At 37.6% G+C, this 17,558-nt stretch overlaps 1 protein-coding gene across 20 annotated transcripts in view; it reads left to right on the top strand.

The window, feature by feature from the left end:
- Positions 1 to 17,558, top strand: part of TENM2 (teneurin transmembrane protein 2) — a 961,638-nt gene that overhangs the window by 835,554 nt on the left and 108,526 nt on the right. For all 20 annotated transcript variants that reach the window (XM_054079360.1, XM_054079361.1, XM_054079368.1 and 17 more), the window contains 2 exons: positions 7,296 to 7,501; positions 15,456 to 15,651. In XM_054079360.1, coding sequence (XP_053935335.1) covers positions 7,296 to 7,501; positions 15,456 to 15,651 — 402 coding nt within the window. The remainder of the gene's footprint in view (positions 1 to 7,295; positions 7,502 to 15,455; positions 15,652 to 17,558) is intronic.

Below are 17,558 nucleotides of genomic sequence, written 5' to 3'. Positions count from 1 at the left end.
TGGATTTCTGCTAACACCCAATCCTGCTCCTCAGACAGTATAAGGACTCACAACGACCGGAGGATCTCTTTGTCATGTTGCAAAAGATAGAAAGATTAAAAACTCATACCTCATTAACGATGTAAACAACATGAGTCTTTCGGTTTCTGCTGTTTCCTTTCAGACATGTTGAAACAGATGATCAAAATGTAATAACAATCAATGTATTTTAAATGTCACTTCCATTACCTTCTTTCAGTTTAATCAAGACATGCCATCAGTTTCCAGGTGGATTAATCTTATTAAGTAGTTATGTGGCTAATGTAATGTAGATCTTAATTAACACGTTAGCAAGCATAAGTATTAATCTGGACGCAGATGCGGCTTTCTGAAAATATACCAGGCTCTAGGGCTCTCCTAGCAGAAGCAAAGTATTTGACTAAGTTCGACAGAACAGAAGAGGAGTTTTATTTTTGTAATGGTGTTGATGGTGAGAGTATGAGTTCCTATGTTTAAAGTTAGGTGATAAACTGTATTGTACACCACCACAGAAGATTGTTATGTTGATGTAGAAATTCATGCTAGTATGTATTTGTGAAATGCAATGAAGTAACAGATCTTAATTTAATTTCTGTTACGATATGCTTTTGATTCTGAGATCAGTTACTCTTGTGAAATCATTCCCACACAAATGTGAAGATGTGCGTAATTTTTTAGGCGTATTGGGGTATTAAGGCATGATTCTTAATTCCACCTGCAGAGCCAGATTGTTTGACTGTCGCTGAGCCAGAGCAGTGGTCTTAAGCAGACACTCTCTTTGTTGAATTTCTTTCCTTTCACCACCCTAGATTTACGGGATATTGACCAGCAAACCTGAGGGTTTGATTTTGCTTCAGAAGCTGTTTTACTGGACTCCTGGAAGCTCATACAAATTCAGAAGCTTCCTTCCTCCTCGCTTCACAAAGTAGAGCTCATTAGTACCCCAGCATCTTCAGCATAACTGAAGTTCAAGATGTGTCATAGCAGCTTCTCCAGACAAACTCTCATTTCCTGGCTTTTTACTTTATTGTTGCTGTGGGAATTTGTTTCACATCGGCCGTCAATCTATTGTACACATTTGAAGAAGGATCTGTTTTCACTTGGGTCCTAGTGTGCTTAGGTATTAGTAGTAGATATTTTGAAGTATAAGTTCGTATAGGCAGGTGATCACCGTGGTAATAGTGCACAGCACTGATTTTTCTGCTGAAGAAGCTCATATAGAAAAGACATTTTCTACTTTTTTTTTTCTTTTGTTTTCCTGAAACAATAAGATGTGTCTGCCCATGTAAATAGCAAATTTACCTGAGGAAAAAAAATCAAGCTATCATTGAAAACCGTAGTAATCCCCATGCATTCTTTTTTGGCAAGAAGTCAGTGGAGTGTGTTTCTGTGTTGAATGGTTTCCTTCACACGGCTGTACCAGAAATGTCTTTGGAATTCAGACTCATCTGTGAAAATCCCTAACTGTATAACAAACAACAACAGGAAAATAAGTTAGATAAGAGGATAAGGAAAGCTATGTCTGCAGCAGTGATTTGTAGGAAATGCAGAGGTATAGAAAGAGGAGTGAAAGAATTCTCTTTTAAGCAAAGTTTTTATTCCTTGTATTTGGTTTTAAATTGTCCGAATTATCTTGGTAGTTTGTTATGGATCCATTGGAATGATTATTCTGCTAGATATTTCTCAAGAGTGTTATCGAGATGCAATTTATAGTCATCACCGTTCTAAAGGCACAGAGTCAAAGCGCTGGAGTTAATTGCTATTTAAATGTGATGTCTGTAGTGTGACACCGCTGGTAGTCAGATTTCATTTTTATTTTTTAATTTTAATTACAGTATGGGAGAGGAGCCTATAATAAATACTCAAGTATATCTGATTTCAGTGTAGATACAGTTCTGCCTCCATAGCTGACACTGCTTGACATCAGTTAAATTAAAGGCTGACTGGGCATGTCCTATCAGCTGTCACCTTCAAACTGACCTCCAGCTCAAAGATGAGGCCTGCTGACAAGTTAGCAGGGGGAGTTTGCATTGCTGTTGTCATGTATTGCCTATTTGATAGCTTCAAAGGCAAATATACTTGAGTGCTAAAACAGTCTTTTCAAATGTATATGCCAAAATAGCAATTCAGCTGAGTAAATAACACAGCGGTTTAAATGAGGAAGTGTTATTTAGTTGATAAATATATGTTTGACTGAGCAATTGAAATGGCTCCCCTGGGTAAGATGAAGAAGTAGGCTTTTAAAACTCTCCTTTGTAGATGTTTAAAGACAGGAAATAAAAAAAAAAATCAAGTATTCATGGGGTTATGAGATAAACAGACAAAACTGTAAAACAGTCACCCACAGCAGAGATAATGATGTTGGGATTTATTTGTTCACAATAGTACGAGTTGTTTGGGTTAGTCTTTCTTCCTAGATTTGTCAGTTTGTCACATCTGTAACTCCACTAACGTGCAGTTGATGCTCTTTGAATGTGATCTGCAGTGGTCCATCGAGATGGAAAAGCTTCCAAAAATAGCTGGAGGGAGGGAGGGAGTCAGGTGGCAAGATACATTCTCCACATTAGGAGGTGAAGACTGAAGGAAGCTATAAAAAGAAGTTTACTTTAAGAGTCTCTAGAGACAGAGTTTATAAGTGAAGCTGTCAGTGCAGAAAAAGCCATTGCAAATATAATGCTAGGATGATCTGCTTTTCACATTTATAAATATAAACTTAAGCCAACTGACTAAGAAAAGAGGTTCAACGGTCGTATCTACTTTGCATTTCATTTCTGTATTTCTAACCTGGGGAGGAAATTGCACAAAGAGGTGTTGAGACACCTCTTGTAGTATTTGTATGTGACTGCTCTGCTTTACTCATCTTCAAGGTGAGAATTGTTAGTAGTTCATTGTTAATATTTCTGTTTTACAAATAGTCATCTGGGAACATCAAGATCATGACCAGCTCAAGTGCACTGGCTGTGTCAAAGCACGGAGTAGAACCGCGATGCTCTCACTAGTTTTGTGTCTCCTAACAACATGAGCAGAAATTTATGAGAGTATGATTCAATAGTGCATAATCTTTAGAGCTCTGATAGCTTGCTGGGTTTAAAACTTTGTAAGCTGTTAGTTAAACTTGCAAATATAAACCCTGTATTTTAGTGCAACTTCAAGCGTTTCTAAATTCTCTTATTTCAGCGTCGTAACGTAGAGCCATAAAAACAGGATCTCATGTATTGAATTCTTAAAAGCGAAAATAAGGATCCCCTTCAGCAGGTGAGGCAGCAGCTGTTTCTCATAGGCATGGAATGGGTTGGATACAGAGCAGAAGCGTGCCGCAATACAGAAATACAGATTCAGAAATAAGGAGTCATCCATCTGTTCCATTCTTTGTTGTAGGTTAAGTATATCTGGATCACTTGTGATAATTGCTCATCTAACCTGCTCTTAAAATCCTCTGCTATGTTGAATCTCTATGGCTGTAACAGTTCTCTTTCTGGGTATATTTTCCCTAGACACTGGAGTGTTCCAGAAGGAGTGGTTTGGACAGCTAGGAACCAGGTCATTTATTCTGTGGAGCAAAAAAAGACCATCTATGGGGAGATGCTTCCAAAGACAAGGCCAAACCAAACTGAATCATTTCAGTATTAAGAACCTTGAATCATATCTCTGGACTGATTGATAATTACAAATTTGATTGTCTCATCTGCAGTTTTCAAAAAATTTTAAGCTAATAACTTCAAAATTTTCAGGAGAAATATGAAGGATTGGGTTTTTTTTATAGAGCTCTCTGTTGAGAATGTTTACCTATGAGGTGCATGCTGGAGTAGTGTGACTAACTCTGGTTCTCTTGATGACTGAAATATTATCTTTTTAGCTTAATTGATGTATCTGAGGATTCTTGACTCCTGAAAAACGCCTTTTCCCAGATAGAAAGAGAAAACAGAATTTTGGAGAACCAAAGGAGGCTAAGGCTAAATTCAATCAGAAATACTAAAACTTAAGCCTCCATAAGAATTAAATTTATTTGCAAAGCTATACTCCTAGAGAATATATACTCAGCAGACTTGGAAGCAATGCAATTAGCAAAAGCCAATTGATGGCACTGTTTTGGAGCTTCTTTAATAGTAAATGAGACCATAAAGTTCAACAGAGGCTGTGGTAGTCTTCCCATTTGCACGCTCAGTAGGCTTGTTGTGCTGGACGAAAGGTGAGGTGCAAAGGCTGAGGCAATATTCAGTATAATTTCTATTTGATGTAGATGAAAAACACATGATTCAGTAATTTGTATAGCAGATGTATGCATGAGGGCATTCTAACACCACATCCCTTCTTTAAGTGTTCCGACAAGAAATTCACTTTTCTAAGACCTATGCTGTGTCAGAGGTTGGTTTTGTGTGTTAGTAGCTGTTTCAGTGCTTAATAGCTTTGATATATATGTTTATACATATATATACATAGATATTTTATATATCTGTTTATGAAATGAGGAAGGTAGCTATAAAATGCTTATTTTGAAACTAATTGGAATATTAGACCTTTGCTGCCAATACAAGCCATGTCTGAATGTACATGAGCACTATTCCACTGAATTCTAATGGAGTATTAAAAACTATGAAGTATTATATTATATTATATTATATTATATTATATTATGTTATGTTATGTTATGTTATATTATATTATATTATATTATATTATATTAATTGTCACTTAAAAAGAAGCTAGGTGAGAAGCAGCTTCCAACATGAGGGAAGGCTGCTGATTTCAAACGGGTCTAAGCTCCAGATTCTCTCTGATTTTATGTGTGGATTGCAGAAATAGATTAATTACACTTACCGACTTTAGTATTCTTAATGTCACGGTTTTCCACTAGATTCCATGGACTGGAGAATCTTTGTTGTAGTCACAGAATTAACCAAACTGCTAAAATAAATATATAATGGAGATAATTTATTGAGTATACAGAATCTGTGGACAGAGTCAGAATGCTAGAAGAGGCACTGGTCTATTAATCTTCCCACCTTTGTTACTTATACAGCTTTTATGGTAATAATAATGTCTACTGTAATACTTCTTGGAAATAGCTTTTCCTTTGACTGTTTCACTTTGACTATGGTTATACTGATTCTGAAGAACAAGATTCTTCAGAGTATATAAAGGAGTCTGTTCTCAGGTTAGATACGGTAGATGTTCTTTTCAGTATGCACACTCTGCTTCCAAAGAAAATAATTTACAGCACATTTTTAAAGTACGTTGAAAAAAAAAAAAGAATTTATTGCCGTAACTTGAAATTGTGGCATGAACTAAGAGTTTGTAGCAAGGTGGGTGCTGGTCTTTTCTCCCAAGTAGCAAGTGATAGGTTGAGAGGAAATGGCTTCAAGTTGCATCAGGAAAGGTTTGGATTGCATAAGAAAACATTTCTTTACTGAAAGAGTGGTGAAGCACTGGCCCAGGCTGCCTGGGGAAGTGTTGGAGTCTCCTTCCCTGGAGATGTTCAAAAAATGTGTAGACACGGCATGTCATGACACAGTTTAGTAGGCACGGTGGTGTTGGGCTGATGGTTGGACTGGATAATCTTAGAGCTCTTTTCCAACCTTAATGATTTTATGATTTTCTGAACTTTGAGGTATCCTGTCTTACAGCCATTCATTAGAAATGACATCACATTGTTTTTATGAAACATTACATGTTTGAATTTGGTTGATATCTGTGTTCTTTGGTTGATATCTGAGTGGCTCCGAAGGCACATTGCTTGATGTCCTCAGCCATTTTTCCTTCCTTTGCAGCCTGTCTTTGCTGCTTCTTTTTTTCTTAGTGCTGTGACGTTCTTGTAGAGCTATTAACATAGAAACTGAAAAAAACAAATAAGTTGCCAAAAACTGTATAGCAGTTGGTATTCAGAGCATTCTTTTACTATTTCAAAACACTGCTAACATAATATCTGTTTCATTATGTACAAGTGTAAGTGCTGCTAACACAGATAATTTGGAATCTATAATTGAAACTGTGCTATTGCAGCTCTCTCAATTAAAGATAGTAAAGACAGAAAAGCTGTTATGTACTTACCTGCTGGAATTATATGTCATTCTGTGCCATCCTGTTACATTTATACAGTGCTGTATACAGAATTTATTTCAATGTAACTCACATTTATTGAGAATAGCATTACACGGTGAAAAAAAACATGAAGTAAACATTGAGCTTTTAACAAATACTGTCAGGTTGTATCAGGGGTATCACTACCACCCAGTGTGTAGTAATAGTGATATTAATGATACCTTTAAATTTCTCTGATTGTAAACAGATATTTTGTGTGGTTTTCTGCTCTTTATAGTGCCTGTTATAATAATTTTAGAGTGGATTTATCACCATGTTGTTTGGGAATGTGGAACAGAAAATCAAACATTGCTGTTTACTGTAGCTTGAAAGCACGGCTAACTCTTCATGTATTGCACTCCATGTTTAAAATATGTGTAGCCTCGGAACCATCCTGTTCAGCTGAGAACAGAAGGGATTTGCACCATGTTTTAAAGGTTGACTATTTCATGGGCTGGAAGCCAGAGCACTCAAGCAGAAAGGTCTTGTATCTTGTCTTCAATAATGCATGCTGAAGAACCATCAGATGATGGATTTCAGCTAACCACAGCGCAAGGGAGAAGGACTTTTAGATAGTCCCTGCTTCATACAGAGAGAACTTAAAAGGCAGCACATTGAGTTGTACTAACTTTCTTTCAAGGAGAAGATGCATGTTAGTGTATGGACGCTGTTCTCTAAGCCCTTTTCAGGGCATTTCATTTTTCTGTTAGCCCTCTTGTCTATGGCCTGGAGTTTATCGGACTACTTTACTATACAAAACAATGATACTTAAAATTTGCGATCAGTTCATTTAGATTGAAGTTATCCATTCAGTTCACCTTTCTAATAACTTTTTTTTATCCTGGTTGCCGAAAAGATGCAACTGAAAAGAGCACACGGACATTCTTATGCACTCAATTGACTCTCAGCTGTTCCTGTGTTTGATTAGTAAAGAGCAATTGCAGAACTGAAGAGTTGGAGGCATTAGATGGTTGCAGATGCTACACAGAAAATGCATCACGTGTTTTTTGTTTCAAATACAGGGGCCAAATTCTTGCATACTGATTGAAACTGCAGGCAAACTGCATCAGAATAATAAAGGAAAGTTACAGTTTGATGTAAAAGGCAGCGTCGCCACGGATGTTCAACTTGAATGAATAAAAATACCTGTGTTAAAAACAGTTGTCTCATTTTATTTTTATTTGTTTTTTATTTTATAGGACCGTGGGTCACTAGGAATAGCAGCATAGATAGCGGAGAAACAGAAGTTGGCCGTAGGGTCACTCAGGAAGTGCCCCCAGGAGTTTTTTGGCGATCTCAGATCCATATCAGCCAGCCACAGTTCCTGAAGTTCAACATATCTTTAGGGAAGGATGCTCTTTTTGGTGTTTATATAAGAAGAGGACTCCCACCGTCACATGCCCAGGTATTTTATCAATGTATTTGTTGGTTTTAAATGTCAAAATGCAGAAGCTCAAAACATCTGTGTAAGATTTGTGTTGTAGCTTTTGGAGCTCAAGTTTAGGGATTCAGAGGAATTACTTAATTTGTGAGATTTGACTGAGCAGCCTGACATTAAAATTTCTCGGTTATTACATATCTCAGCAGCTGAGATGGTGAGAGTAAAAGAAGCAATCACTGATGTTCTTGCCATTCACGTGTTTAAGATAAGTTTGGTGCTCAGGCTTTAACTCTGACAAAATCTTAACGCCAATCAGGATAAAACTTTCTCCTTATACACCAGTCAAAAATGATGAGGGCTGTTGGTCAAATTCACAGTGTCAAACCACTGTATACAGTCAGAAAACATGCACTGCTAGATGTGTTAACATATAATTTTCTATCTTTGTAGACGTTTTAGTCTGCACAGGGTGTTGTAATGGCATTGCTGGCGTTTGCAACAGACTTTGACTATACTGCTCCCCAGCAGTATTAGAGAACATGACACAGTGGCCACGTGTTTCAGAGCTTTAATTTTACTACTTTTCCCTCAAGGACAATATTTAGGTATAATATCCGGCTCAGACATGGGGCAAGTCTTGAAGCTGGGGAACCCAGTTCTTCTTGATTTCTAACCATCTTCACAGAAGAAAACTCAGTGACACCGCATTTTTACTGTGACCTTTTAGCACAGAGCTAAGGGCTGTAGATAAAGAGTGTTTTAAAGTCAGTGAGTCCAAATTCAAGTATCTCTTCCTTCTAAGTTGTGCAGCAGATGTTTTAATTCCTTGGCTGTGAGAAGATATAGCTATGTTTCCTGTTACAGTGAGAATTTTTTTTTTTATTGTATTGAAGACTCGTTATTGTGAAGGGAAGGATTCCTATTTACTTAGATTAGAACTGTAAAGAGAAATATTTAGTTTGCAGTCACACATACTAAAAGGAAAGAGACTCCACTTTTAGAGTGCAAGGGAAGAAGAAATAGCAATCAGGTTTTGGAAATGACCCCTTCCTTCATGTGTATCCTTGCTGCAAAAAATTGTGTTTTCATTCAGAAATCATCACTTAAACTCAAAATGCCTTATTTAGTGTACGATTTCTGAAAAGCAAATGTAGAACTCCATGATCCCTTTTGCGAAAGCCCCATTTAACATTTCTAGATGCCTTGCCCTGATTTTCAAAGAACTGCTACTATTTTTTTTTTTTGTTCATTTAGCAAAACAAACTGCAGTTACATAAATGGTCAAAATGCATGATCTAAGCTAAAACCCAAAGGCTTTAACAATAATTGCATTGTTACATATTGCCATGTAGGGGAAGTATGTTCATATTGCCTGCAAGGAAATATCAACACTGAGAGAGATGTGTCAATGTGCATGCGCAAAATCATGGAACAAACAGTGAACCAATTAATTTTCTGGGGAAAACTACACTCGTATTCATTGAATTTTGAATCCGCTTCCCAATGTGAGACAAGTTTGGTGTTTATTCCTTGGTGTTTATTCTTGCCTGTAATCTCACTTGAGAATGAAGATCTTTAAACAGAGTTGGGAGGAAGAGAGAACACTTTTTAATGGGTTTATGGCCTCGATTTCTAAGAATTTTTGACCAAAGAGCTTTGACCATCTATATTTCATCAACATCCTGTAGTATGGTGTTTTAAAATGTCCTATGAGTTACTGAATGATGTATCCATCTGGTAAGAAATAAAGATCAGCAGACCACAACCCAAGGAACGGAGGGCGAGTGGTCATTTTTTTCATATGGCTAGAGGCTAGCAGACAGCATCCTGAAAGGCTCTCCCCTTGGAACATATTCTCTGCGGATATGTTCTGTGTTGCGTGGGTGCCTGCAAATAGCTGAAAATTAGCCAACAGCCCTCTGCAATTTCCCCAATTTATCTAGTCATTCATGTAACAGAGAACGCATCCACAGAGAATATGTTCCAGGGGAAGAGCCTTTTGTAAGAATCTTTTGATTTTGGCTGTAATATTACAATATGTTGTCTTGATGATGAAATTATGTCTATGGATCTTTTACTTTTGCAATGAGGTCAATTTCATTGAGCACGTCTTATTTGATTCAGAATTTTGGCCCTCACTTCCCCTACCATCAAAAAAATCAACAATTTAGTGGAGGGGAAAAAACCTAAAGTCTAAATCATGAAGTGAAAATGGCTTAAGGCAAACAAAGCTCCTAAGCAATCATCAAGGTTTGCTACAAATACATGTTAATTATAATTGTCTGACTAAGACATGATGGAGGTATGCTTGTATCTTTTACAAGAAATCCTATTGGATGTAACTGGTTGTACAAAATATTTTTTCAATACAAGCTGAACTTTAATTTTTATTGCACTGTGATCAGGTGTATTTGTTCTAGGTTTCATTAGGATGTTCTTATGTGAGAAGGCTACAATCAGGCAAAGTTTCTCTCATTTCTTTCAGTCCACCTTATGTGGATAGTATATAAATTTTATGACCTTTCTGCTAAATAATGAGAAATATCAACTGTGTTCCCTGTTGAGCTGGACTCCTGCACAGAGAACCTGTTTTCCAGTTTCAGAGGAAGGAATTCCAACTCTCTTCCATAAGTGAAGTAATGGAACCCACCATTAAAATTTGCAGAGTTGCTTTCCCATATTCATGCACGGTCCTGGTGCTCATCAACAGCAGAAGATTGGTTGGTGTTTTTGCCCAGCAATCAGAATTCAGCCAAGCTGCTACAAAGAGAAATCGTTTTAGAAAAAAGAATGGCAAGCTGTTACAGATCTGAGGAAGGAAACCTTGTTCTGACAGAAAGGAGCAGAGTGGTTTTGTATTAATGAAAATAGTCTGAAGTTGACACCAGACAGTATTTTAAAATTGAAATTTAAAATCCTTGTTTCTGCAGGTTAGGGACATGAGCTGTAAAGCAGCGAACGGCTACGCTTGACAGTTCATCACCGATCAGTGCTGATATGTCAAGCCAAGTAAAATCCTTTGTGGGAGCAAGTCAATAATCAGCAATTTAGGTACATGATTAACCTGAGACAACAAGATGCAGTTCCTGTCTGAGAGCCCTGCTGAGATTTAACCTTCTCAGTATTACTGTTTAGCAAATATTCCAAATGCCTAGTTTAGTCAGTCAAACTGATGTAGCTGTAAACTTGTCTAGAAGCAGCCTCGTGTGCCATGTGCATAGGGAACGGAGCTCTAGAGGAGAGGTGAAAATGCAGTTTTGAGTGGCAAGCAGACTGAAAACAGAAGTGCATTGCTTAAAGTAAAATTCTTCCCACCTGTGTTGTACTACATAGAATAACAAAACACACAACGCAGGCTTGAGTGATCAATAGGAAATTAGAAGATAGTACTGTTAATAAAATTAATAATGTATAGAGAATGAACTATAAATGTCAAATAATGCATGAAGTGACTCTACAGAGATTACGGTAATTATGATGTTACGACATGTTGGTAGAACATTCCAAATGACGCATGAAATAATATAACCGTATAGAAACATCACTGTAATGTCTGGAGAAGGCAGCGCATGCAATTGTATTTTTTTCATTTCTGGCAGTGTTTTATATTTATATGTGTTTTTATATATTTTATATTGTTTATATTTTTTATGTCATAATGAAAACAGTTTTCATTTAGAGCAGGAAATGGCTTTATTTGAAACAACTTCAAGAGCTGGGGACCCTCAGTGTTACCTTGCTTTTTAGCCAGTGCTCAAACACATTTAGGTGCTCAGACCACCTTAAAGTTTTGTGATGGCAACTGTGCTGTTGTTGCTGAACGCTGTGCTGCATTGCACTGATTGTGGTGCATCACATTCAAATGTTGAAAAAAAGCCCTTTGGCTGTCACTGTGGGTATCAGATGTTTCATGGGTGTATTTTAATGAATAATTACCAACTGGATTTTATGAAGAACTAATTTTAAAGCACTTTGCAAACAAGTTTCCCTGGCATATGTTTTATTGGCTGCTTGGGTCTTACAGGGCTTTGGTATAGAGACAAATGCTAGCCACAATGCTAAACGTGTCCTGTCTCCCCCTGCCACCTGCCCCTATTTGAATATGCATCCATTATTAAGACAAGAGCTCTAAGAAATCTTTCTTTTCAGTTCCGAATTCCAAACACTGTTGGGGATTTTGTGGAGGCATGCAAATAGTTTCAAATCGGAAAACAAACAAACACCCAAAGATTATGCAGGCTCTCTGTGTTTCCAGTCTTGACCCCCGCGAGCATTCTTTGCATCGCCATCCTTTCACAGCCAGCGCGCTTCCTGTACGCAGCTGGGCTGAGTGGATCTGTGCTGTCTGGATGGCATTGTGCAGGGTAGTCACTACCCTATACGTTAAGTTCCAGAACTGTATTGCTGACTCCCCATGGTTACTGGAAAAATAAAGTCCTTATTAGCCTATGAATAAAATGCATTGGAGGAGGATAGAAAGCACTGAATGGAGGAATTATAAAAACAAATTGTCCAGAAGGAGCTTAGTATGAGGTTTAGGGTTGTAAATAAAGGTATGCAGTAGGGTTTTAGTATGCTCTGTAGCAAAACCAAGCAAACTCACTGAGAATGTTTATTTGGAATTTTAGAGAAGTGGGCAGGCAAGTCATTTGCTTAGATGGAGCTTTAATCATAGTAAGTACTCCCCGCTGCAAAACCAAATGCTGGAAATATACTCATGAGGGATTTTTGGTGCATTTTGTTTCTGAGCAGTTTTTGCCTCTTATCTGTGACTTTCAGTATAGAGCCAGAAAACATAAAGGATCATGCAAAAAAAAAAAAAAAAAGTTAGTAAAACGTCCCAATTACTTCAGAGATTTAGTTTGGTTTTACAGACCCATTCCCAAGTTCATGTGGTGTAGTTGTCTCGTCCTTAGCAGTTGTGTGTGATAGATTAAAAATTCCACAGTTGCTTCTTAATGATCATGAAAGTACTTTGATTCTTTTACTACATGGGCCTTCTAATCTATACGTGTTTGTCAATAAGTAGCTTTAAAGCAGGAGTGATATCTTCAGCACAACGTTATGTAAAAGTAATTAATCACACAAGTGTGGCAAATCAAAAAATCAACATGCCCAGAAGATGCAAAACGATAATTCAGCCAACCATGTGAAGAAGTCTTATCTGGTTCTGAATTCACAGGACCGTCTTGGTGACCCTTCAATCAGGCATTTTAGATTTTGGTGTAGATATATCAAGTGCTTGCTGTCACATTCAGATTTGTACACCCAGGGAGCCACCAGCAGATACTTGATCTTCCTGCTTTTTTTCTTCTCAGTCCTGAGGAATCTGAAGAGGGATAAAAATATGCTGTTGTATTCGGTATCATTTTGCACCGATGCTTCACTATTCAGAAAGTTATTCTGTTTTAGTCAGTTTGCTTTTGCCTGAGCGTGAAATAGCGCTTCATAGTTTGATTAAAGAGGAGCAATACCAATATTAACTTTACTGAAGTTAAAATTGTTGCCTTATGGGGAGTCGTGCCAAGGGACCTGCTCTCACCAGGTCACACCCACCTTCACGAAAAGAGATTCTGCAGCTAAAACTGCTTTAAGCAGTATCAACCTGAATAGTCTTCCCCTTCGATCTTGCCAACTGCTGAGCCTTCTCCACTATATGAGGTAGAATCAGCATCAAAACAGAGGGGAGGCAGAGGAACCTGCCAGCACAAGCAGAGAGGAACAGCGTGTTGCCGGTGAGAAATGTCAGCTTTTATTGCTGCTTCCTTCGTTGACCCTTTGTGAATGATTGTTCTGAAGAGCAAGATTTCTTTTTCCCAAGATGCTGCCCGAGTAATAACATTTCCCAAGGAAGTGATGAGTCTGTCCTTAACCTCTGGCTGTTGGGAGATACATTTTAGCAATATTTCCAAATGTCACTGGTTTAAGAGATAGATCTGTGTGTGTTTGGCACTTCCGATACTCTGAAAGTTTACCGAAATGCCAGAATTCACTAAATCACTGGCGTGCGCTAGCTTAAATATACTAATTTACCTGATTTACATTCTCCTGCAGAAATCCTGTGTGAATAAAGGCTCAAGTGGATGGCAATCTGATATTAACAATTTGCTGAAACCTTTTTTTTCCACTTCTCCTACTCTTTCCAAAAAGCAAAGGCATAAGAAGGAGAGGAAAATGCACTTCTCCTTTGCGGCTGCATATTGGTGTCATAGTTCCTCACGCTTAGCAGGGAAGTAATGGTACTTCCATATTTTCCCTTCGTTGTAAGGCTAAGTGTGTCAAGGACTCTGTGTTGCTTATATGTAACTATTAGAAAATATCAAATAGAATGGCCAGCTTTTATACCCCATTTTTAGATAGATGCGTAGTATGGCACTCAAGTGTTGCATCAGTCCATCTCTCTGTCTCTTCTGTTAGAGGGGAGAATCTTTGTTATTTTATTGCATATTGTTTATTATTTGCTAGAACTCACTGTTAACAAGTGGAATTCAGTGTACAGGACAGCCCTCTCTGGATGTTTGGTCTCTTTAGGTTGCAAGATTTCAGTTTTTTATTTAAACTGAAGTGAAGGTGTATGTTTTCTCAGAGCTGTCGCAAGCACAGACTGTGTGTGCTAGAGGTAACACAGGGAAATGCAATGAAACTACTGGCAAGCAAGAACATACTATTACTGTATTTTATTGAACACATATGTCTTTCTTTAGACATGTCTATCTATCTTTATCTACTCCTACACAGATAAATGTGTCTAAACCAAGATGTGTTTTCATATGGGACTTGTTATACAACTATTAAAAGATTAGATATATTACTATTGTTTCTTAAGGGCTTCCCTTAAATAGGGACTGTGAGAGCTAGTAAGTCGAGCATACCATCAGCTTGAGAGCTCCAGAATGACAGACATTAAAGACAGAAAAAAAAGCTTATTAGGACAGCTAGTCCAGCTGCTTTGTTATGCAGAGTTATTCCCTGTTGTAGATTAACCAATATTTCTTCCAGTCCTGTTTAATTGTGTGATGCTGTGGCATGTCCATTGGGGAGCTATTGCTGAGCCTAATAGATGGGAAGCTTATCTGACATTCATCTTAAATTTATTTCTTTCTTTTTTTAGTTTCATGCCATTAATGGTGCCATCCCTCTTCTACTCTAAATAATCACTTGCTCTGTTTGATCCCTTTTCCAAAGATTAATGTAATGCTCTGCCTTACTTGGAAATGATCCAACCAGAAATTCTGTTTTCCTTAATGTAAGCTCAGTTCCTTCAAACACTTGATTTGTGTTATTCCTTTCCATGCTCCCTCTGGGTTTTGTATCCTATTTGTCCTGATTACTCCACATACAAACTCAGGTAAGCAACCCTTACTCTGTGATGTTAAATTTGTACAGTGGATTTTTATCGGGTGCTGAGGAGTTACGTGGCACTGGACAAACATATTCCCTGTTTGTGCTGTTGCTCTTTGTATTCACGTTCCGGTGGCTTCCATTCAACTTCATGTCTGGAGCTACATGTGAGAATTCTGTTTCTCTTTCAGCATGAATTTGTTGTAGGTGATTGCTTAGAAAAGAGTGTGTGTCTCAGGTTTTAAGGTTTCCAGCTTTGAAAGCTGTATAGGAACATAACATTTGATGGGTCAAATCATTGTTTTCAACTTCTTTCTCAAAACCCAGCGTGTCAAGAGGTACCCTTTGTACATTAGTTGATCACCTATGCAGAGAAAAGATGCATAGTTCTGTGTCACTGTTTAAGAAAGGATAAGAGTCACAGAATCTCTGTGCTCCATGATTGACGAATATATTAGTTTCACATTGGCGTATCTTACGGAAATATTGTTTTGTGGCAAGGCAGAAGAGAAAATGTAGTGTCAGATTTTTGAGCTGAAATATCATTCTGTATTCAGGTCTGTCTGTTTGGGGGTTTGTTGTTTGTGTTCTTTTTTTTTCCTTTTTTTGTTTTTTTTCCTGTTTTTTTACCCTGCAGTATGATTTCATGGAACGCTTGGATGGGAAAGAGAAATGGAGCGTGGTGGAATCCCCACGGGAACGTCGAAGTATTCAGACCCTTGTTCAGAATGAGGCTGTGTTTGTTCAATACTTGGATGTGGGTTTGTGGCACCTGGCGTTTTACAATGATGGCAAGGACAAAGAAGTTGTCTCTTTCAGTACAGTTATTTTGGGTAGGTATCCCCACAAGCTGAGCATTTTTCTTCTCTGTTAATATAAAGGTATAAGGTACTTAAAGCCATAGCACTTCCTGGGAGTCTTCAGTTTATCCTTGTGTTTCATTGTGCATTTTTCTCTCATCACTGCTCTGTCAAAAGGTCTGGAATGGGCTGTTGATTTTAGTTTGCTGATTTCTCTTTTAAGACTTTAGTGTTCTCATAGATCTTGAGTTTAGTTCTGGAAAACAAGACTCGGATAAGTTCAGTCTGGGTTGAAGCATTCTCCAGTTAATAGTCCTCTTTGTTATCTCTGTCATTTTTATACTCCTTATTAACTTCTCCTGAGCAGCTTATTTACACCCAGGTGGAATAGTATCCAACAGGAGAGGTTTGTAATCTTAGTGCAAGAAACCGACACCTGTGAATAAGGTTATTGCTTGCAATCACCCCAGAGATTAATTGAGTCAGTTAATTAGCCATATGATGTCTTGCAGCTCACTGCTTGCCTAATAGTGGGCCATCTCCTCAACACAGTAGAATCAAGAGCAGAGGAAGCCTGCAACTTTGTTAGAAGAATAGGGCTACACATAGTTGAAAATCAAACTGAGTCTAAATCCTCCAAGCTTTATTAGACGATGTTGAGCCTCAAAGCTCTTAATGCACTAGACTGAGTATCTGATCACAGTGGCATAAAACATTCTGAGATATTCTAAGTGATATTCTGTCCTGGGTTGTAAAGTGTTAAATGGCACTATGCTGTATAAATCTGTAACTCCTGTTAGTTTAGCAAAAAAAAAAAAGAGAAACTGCAGAAGGTCCAAGTGATTTTTTTAAAATTGGTGAAAAATACTTGAGGTCTTTTTCCAGTCTTGCTTGATTGATGATATGAAGCTTAATTTTTTCCTTTTACTTTAGTATTAAATTCAGTTTGTTGGCCTAAGTCCCACAGGCTAGAGGAGGATAGCCAATACTGTGTCATTAAATATGAATATAATTGTTTCTGTAAACCGCAATTATGATGAAAAAGCTATTTTTCTTCCATAGCTTGTATGTGGTTTTGTAAGAATTACTAGGTGCTATGCATGTTGATATACCTATATATATATATTCATATTTGCCTACAGAATGCTTTTTCTGCTTCTCCAAAACCATGAAGAACATTTGTGCTCGTATCTTGTTATGCCCCTGTTATGCTCAGAAAACCTTCAGATATGATAGGCTGTCCTTTAAAGAGTTGCCTGGTCTGGGCTACAGCTTTCAAGAGCATCAGAGGTCTAATAGTTGGGTCAACTACTTGATAGTGATTGGACTGAAATGTAGAGAACAGTACAGTGGTTTATCCAGTTCAGAGGTTCTTCTACAAACACCTAATATCAGACATTGTGTAATCAAAGGATCTGAGACAGCTGAAAGTTTCTCTGATGTGGAAGAGGACAAAGAATAACAGAAATTATGTTAACACTCAGACAACACTAAATTGCCATGATTTTGAATACATGGAAAATGCTTTTGTGTGCCCTGAAGCAAAGTAATGAATAAATCTATAGACAAGCTTCTTCATGAGACAAATTGATTTCTTTGAGCATTACGTTTCAATTTTTCTTTTCATTGTTTACATGAAGCATTTCAAGAGGCCAAGCTAATGACATCTTTTTGAACATTTTATTTAGCATTTTTTATTTAGTGTCCTGCAACTGTGAAATTAGATTTAAAGTTGTGTTTGAATCTTTTTCCTCTTTTCTTTTTAATTTGACAGAAAAATACTCTGCATGGTTCTGCCAGTTCCAAAACCAAAATTCATTTCCTGTGTTGTACAGCTGCTGTTTGTTTGTTGTCTGGGACTCACAGAACCATTTAGTTTGGCACCACAGGTTCCACAACAACAGGGAGTAACAGTGAAGAGTAACAACATTCCAATTAGG

Source organism: Cuculus canorus, chromosome 14, assembly GCF_017976375.1.
Source record: "Cuculus canorus isolate bCucCan1 chromosome 14, bCucCan1.pri, whole genome shotgun sequence".
In the NCBI taxonomy this organism is placed as follows: domain Eukaryota; kingdom Metazoa; phylum Chordata; class Aves; order Cuculiformes; family Cuculidae; genus Cuculus; species Cuculus canorus.
This window is presented reverse-complemented; position numbering and strand designations above follow the sequence as displayed.